The sequence below is a fragment of the Chrysemys picta genome, chromosome 1 (genome assembly GCF_011386835.1).
Source record: "Chrysemys picta bellii isolate R12L10 chromosome 1, ASM1138683v2, whole genome shotgun sequence".
In the NCBI taxonomy this organism is placed as follows: domain Eukaryota; kingdom Metazoa; phylum Chordata; order Testudines; family Emydidae; genus Chrysemys; species Chrysemys picta.
Window position 1 is genome coordinate 349874676 of NC_088791.1, and position 6000 is coordinate 349880675.

The 6000-nt window shown below is 47.4% G+C and overlaps 1 protein-coding gene across 1 annotated transcript; it reads left to right on the forward strand.

Annotated features, from left to right (window-relative positions):
- Positions 1-4777: 4777 nt before the first annotated feature.
- LOC101937697 (olfactory receptor 51G2-like) lies at positions 4778-5713 on the forward strand. The gene has a single exon (XM_005311416.4). It carries the CDS (start codon positions 4778-4780, stop codon positions 5711-5713), a length of 936 nt encoding a protein of 311 aa, XP_005311473.4.
- The last annotated feature ends 287 nt before the right edge of the window (positions 5714-6000 follow it).

Genomic DNA, 6000 nt, shown 5'->3' on the forward strand with positions numbered 1-6000 from the left:
CCATTTAGCATCACACTAGGAGCTCATATGGAGTTGCTTGTCCACTATGGCCCTGCTCTGTGCCCAGGACGCTGAGCTAGATGGACCATTGGTCTGAATCAATATGACCATTCTTCTGTTCTTAAATCCTCTGATGGATGGGCTGCTGAAGAGAAGCCTTTTCCAGGGGCTTCCTCTGTTATATAGCTGGTGTAATCACCCTAGCAGACACCCGTGGTAGGGTGACCATATGTCACTTTTTTAAGTCCTGTCCCCTGAAGGAATGCCAGGCCCCACAGATGGGTAAGGCAGAGCTGGAAGGGGGGCAATGTTCCAGCCTACGGTGACAGCCTCCTCAGACCTGAGTGGGTTCCTGGATCCCCAAGAGAAACTGGAGGCTTTTCATCTGCCTCGTCTTCATAACTTTAATGAAGGTGGCACTGACGGAGTCTCTGGCTGAACTCTGGGCATGGAAAGTTGAAAACTTCCTGCCCAGTCTATGGCTGGGGCATTGTGCCCATCAGCTACTCTAACCAGCCCTCCCATCTCTGTGCAGCCACCTCCACCCTGGGCAACGTCCCTGCAGCAGATCCTGCAGGCAATGGCTACTGTGACAGACCCTGGTAGCACATCTCTGATGAGCTTGTGCTAGCAGGGAGCTGGAGAGGGTCCTAGAGCAGTTGTGGAGGCACAAAGGATGGGTAGGTCTAGGTACCAGTGGATCACTGAGATCTGTACCTCACTTCTGGGATCCCAGGATCCTGAGTCCCTCTGTTTATTGCTCAAGGATAAGGGAAGGGACCTCCCCCCCTGGAACTATCCGAGGGAAGTTTCCCTGTAAGGAGCCTTGTGGAATCTCCCTTCCCTGGCCTGCACCTGGGTTCGTAATGCAGGGGAGAATTCTGGTCCTATTTTATTTTTTTTTTTTTTTTCAGCAACCTTACAGTGGTGACAGCTTCATTGTTACCACTAGGCCACCCCCAAGGTAGACATGTGACTAATCTGAATAATGCAAACAGTGATGGCAAGCCCGGATTCCAGGAATAGAGCCTGCAGCACGGCTGGTGCTGCAGTCCAGTTGATTACCACCACCACACATCCCCTGTGATTTGGCCTCCTGCAGTTTGCCATTGGCCGTGACGGGGGTTAAAGCTGGTGCACACGAAGCCAAGAAGCTGAGCTTCCCTGATGGCCAAGTGGCCCCCAAGGGAATGTGCAGGCATGTTCATATAGACAGTTGCCTTCCTATCTGAACAGATACTGCCTGCTGCCCTGCAACCTCTCCGATGACTCCTTGTCCTTTAGGGTGAAGACCTCTGGTGTCAGCAGCTCCACGTCTAGCAGGAATTGGGTACGTTGGTAAGCTTCACTATCTTTAAAATGTGAAGTGAAGGGGAAAGACTGTGAGCTGTTTCCATTTGCAGATATTCTGTGCAGCAGCAGAGGGCTCTCAGCTGGGCTGTCGGGGTAACTCAGTGACAGGGCTGAAGGACCCTAGGTAGCTTGGGAACCCCTCCGCTACATCTGACCAAGCTCCACGATGGGTTGTTTAAGCTGCACAAATACCTGCTAGTGTTAAAACCCCGATGCCCCAAGTCAGGATTTCTCAAAGGATCCCATTTCTAGAGGTGCCGTGAACCATGGGCCTGATCCTGCCAGGGGCTGAGGGAGAGGAGAGGAGACTGCCTGGAATATCAGTGGCTAGTTCCCAAATCACCTTAGGCTTATGTCCTCCTGGACATTTAATCAGCAAATGCATTTCCAAAGGTTTTATTCTCTGGATCGATTGTGAAGGCGGCTGCGTTGTTCTATGGTAACAGGGACGATAGAAATATGCTCTATTTCCTCACTGGCTGAGGGCTCCAGCACTTCTACCATATAGATACTCCTCAGAGTTACAGGGCTACTGGCATGTCTGTCCCCCTCTGGTCTCTGAGAACCAGATGTCAGGCCTCATAGCCTTCCCTCTCATGGGGTGGAATCCCGCCACCCTCCCACCCTCAGACTAGTCCCTGGGTTACAGCACATTGCAAATCAACTGTGCTTGCCCAGCAGATCCAAGTGGGTTCGCCACTGGTGGTTCTTTCCTTTGGAAGTCTGTGACTAGTGGTGAGATGAGTGACCAGTCAGCCTTCTTAAAACCAAAATACTGTTTAATCTGAATATTAGGAATAAAGTGTAACATGGGAGAACAAGAGGATTTTCAAACAACAGTCTGTACATGTCTCTGACCCCAAACCCTCCCACTCTGACAGGGACCCAGACAGGCCAAGAGCCTTCAGATTTCCCCAGAGGTGTCTGTCCTTGAAGGCTGAAGAGCTTCTCAGCAACAGCTGCCCCACCTCTGGACAGACTTGCAACACTTGCAAAACACACTGTGTAATGTGGTTTGAACCTGTAAATAGGTCTTCCCAAGTTGTATCTACGGCGTTGTCTCTCAACATCCCCAGAGGGGTTACTGAGTGATGGCTTTTCTTGAGCTGTTGCTTGTTTTCCAGCTGGTTGCTATTAAACTAAGAAGAACTAGACTGGTTTCACCTAACATAACATAAACATCCCACTAGCTAGGGGGGAAGGGATAATGCAGTGGCTTGAGCATTGGCTTGCTAAACCCCAGGTTTTGAGTTCAATCCTTGAGGAGGCCACTTAGTGATCTGGGGCAAAATCAGTTCTTGGTCCTGCTAGTGAAGGCAGGGGGCTGGACTCAATGACTTTCCCTTCCAGTTCTAGGAGATAGAATATCTCAATTTATTTTTATTTATTAATATAGGTCTACAGGAAACATCCCAAGAATTAAATTTAACTTACACTTTCATTATGACAGCTCAGCTTCATGTCTGTCACAAAATCGCTCCTGGGTACTACGTATTTTAGGAACGCAGGACATAGACAGTCAGAGAGAGAGAGAGAGAGAGCGAGCAAGCAATAGACTACTTTCCTGTGGGAAATGAAATTCCATTTCCATGAATACTCATGTATTTGAAATTGAAATCCACCTCTTGCAAACCCTCATTTTGGCTAAATAACAGGTGCTGGAGTTACTATGTACTAGAGAGTGATTGCTCAGGGAATGAACGTTTTCCGTGCTGACCCCAAAGCCTGTTTCCACTCCAGATACAGGCTACAGACTGACAGAACAGAACCTGAGGAGAACCAGTCAGCTATTAACCCAGGGACAGGGGAGTTACTAGACCAGTGGTCTCCAAAGTGGGGTGCACAAGAGTATCCTTGGGGGTGCACGGCAAGAGGAGGTTTTTTTTTTTCTCCGTCCGAGCGGCTTTTTTGTTGTTGTTTGTTTTTTGGTAGAGCCGGCGTGGCAGGGGGTGCATGCTCAAAATTTTTTTACTCATAGGTGTGTGCGATCAAAAAAGTTTGGAGACCACTGTACTACACTTTTGTTTGCTGACAAGTGACTGAATGAGGGCTCAGACACTGCAAAATTTTCAGGTTCTGAAGAAATCCAGATGACAGACGCTACATTTTAAGTCCCACTAACCTGAGAAATCATCTCTGAAAGAAGAGGAGAGGGGAAAAAATGATTTGACATATGTTTATTAAAGTACAGATGTGTTAATGTTATGCCAAAACTTTTTATTGTAATACAAATATTACAAACTAAACTTTCATGACTTGCATGTATATAGAAAGAGTTGCTGGAAACTGTGCAGGAAGGAGTAGTGGGAATTTTACTGTTCAATGGCTTTTGCTTTAGAAAGCATATCAGAAGTTCTCCAAATACTGTTTGCAATGCGTTTGTGCTATTATTTCTTTGTTCAGTGAACCATTGCATGATACTATCTCCTGGTAACTGGGCAGAAGCTATTTCTAACACTTACATTCAGGGTTGTCCATTCAATCACTATGCAATACATGTGCAAGAACATAAGCACCTAAGACTTTCCAAAAAGTCCCGAGAGACCAGAACCACTGGTCAGTGTTTCAGCAAAGAGTAGAGCTGAGGTGCAAGAAAGGGGAGTGTAATCGTGGTTGTATGTAATTTATGCCCATCACCTGTTACACAAGCATGGCTCAAGTAACTTGCACACTCAACTGGATATTAGTGCAAACCTAGTGTATTCATATTCACCCATTTGCAATGCCATCCTCTCCCCAACCCAGCTGAACTAACTGTCTGTGGCAGCTTGTAACTTGCCAGCTATCTACAGACCCTTGTATGAGGAGAGGATGCAGTTCCTGTGAGGATGATGAGAAGCCTGTAAGATGATTGAACTATCTGGATTCAGTCAACAGTACAATGGGCCACACTCAGAAGTGGAGGCCCGGAAAGGGTGTGTGTGTGTAGAGGTCTCCACTGTAAAAATCACACAGTGCTCAAGTAAGCTGTGGAACTCCCAACCACAAGATATCAATGGGGCCAAGAGCTTAGCAGGATTCAATGATGGAGTGGATGTTTATATGGGTAATAAGTTACAAAAAAAAAATTCACAACACAAAATATGTCTAACTAGTGAGTGTCAGGGGGAAATTTTCCCTGGGCGCTGGTTATCTCATAGCTGGCTATTGCAGGGCTTCTTCCACCTTCCTCTGCAGCACCTGGAACTGGCCACTGGATAGTGGGCTAGATGGACTACAGGTCTGATCCAGTCTGGCTGTGCCTATCTTCCTATTGGTGGTGTAAATTTAAGACCATGTTTTTGCTGATCTTCCTTGAGCTCCTGGGAATCTCTAGACTTGCACTGAGAACAGAATGATGTCTCATTAAATATCATCGAGTCTCCTGTTATTTTTTCTTTTTAGGAAGGAAAGGTAAAAACTCCTTGGACCTGCCCAGTACATTATGTCAGCTGTCAATGACACCAACTTCAACTCTGCAGTGTTCCTTCTCACCGGGATACCTGGGCGGGAAGAAATTTATCTCTGGATCTCTATCCCCTTCTGCTTAGTGTATGTTATTTCGATAGTAGGAAATTCAGTCATTCTGTTCATTATAAAAACAGATCCAAGCCTCCATGAGCCCATGTACATTTTCCTTTCCATGTTGGCCATCACAGACCTTGGCTTATTGATATCCACCATGCCGACGATACTGGGCATATACCTGTTTAACTCTAGGGGAATCAGTCTCAATGCCTGTTTTGCCCAGCTGTTCTTCATCCACTCACTTTCAAAAATTGAATCCTCTGTGCTGTTGTTGATGGCCTTTGACCGCTTCGTTGCAATCTGTAACCCACTGAGATATGCTTCCATCTTAACACCACCGAGAATAGCTAAGATGGGACTGGTAGTTGTGCTAAGATCGGTGGCCCTAATATTCCCACTCCCCTTTCTCCTGAAACAGTTCAGATACTGTCGAGCCAATGTCCTTTCTCATTCCTACTGTCTGTACTCAGAGGTCATGAAGGCGGCTTGTTCGGACTTCACAGTCAACAGCATCTATGGCTTGTGTGTTAAACTCTTAACGGTGGGGTTGGACTCGTTCCTCATCTTCCTCTCTTATGTGATGATCCTCAAAACAGTGCTGAGCATCGCATCCCACACGGAGTGCCTCAGGGCCCTGAACACCTGCGTCTCCCACCTCTGTGCCGTCCTGCTCTTCTACATATCAGACATCGGCCTGGCTGTGACACACAGATTCGGGAACAACTCTTCTCACTTGTTTCAGATTCTCCTCGGCTATGTCTACTTGCTGGTCCCACCTATGATAAATCCAATTGTGTACAGTGTGAAAAGCAAACATCTTCGTGTGAGGATAATCAGGGCATTCGTCAAGTGAAGGGTCAGTTCATCACCTCTCTCCCGGGCTGGTGACACGGGAGACGACAAACACGAGTGACAGTCACGGCTACCTATTCCATCATGGATCCTTTTCTCTGTGGTCCCTCCCTCTGCCCCATCTCTTCCCCCAAAACCGTACCTCTACGACTCCGCTTACCCAAGAATCTACCCCCTTTCCAGGCTGGAAGCCAGAGCCAGGCTGTGGTAAGAGCTGCCCAGAGAGCCAGAGCCACTGTGAGGAGCCCCAGACCCTCCACATTTTACCCCCACCCAGGGCATATAACC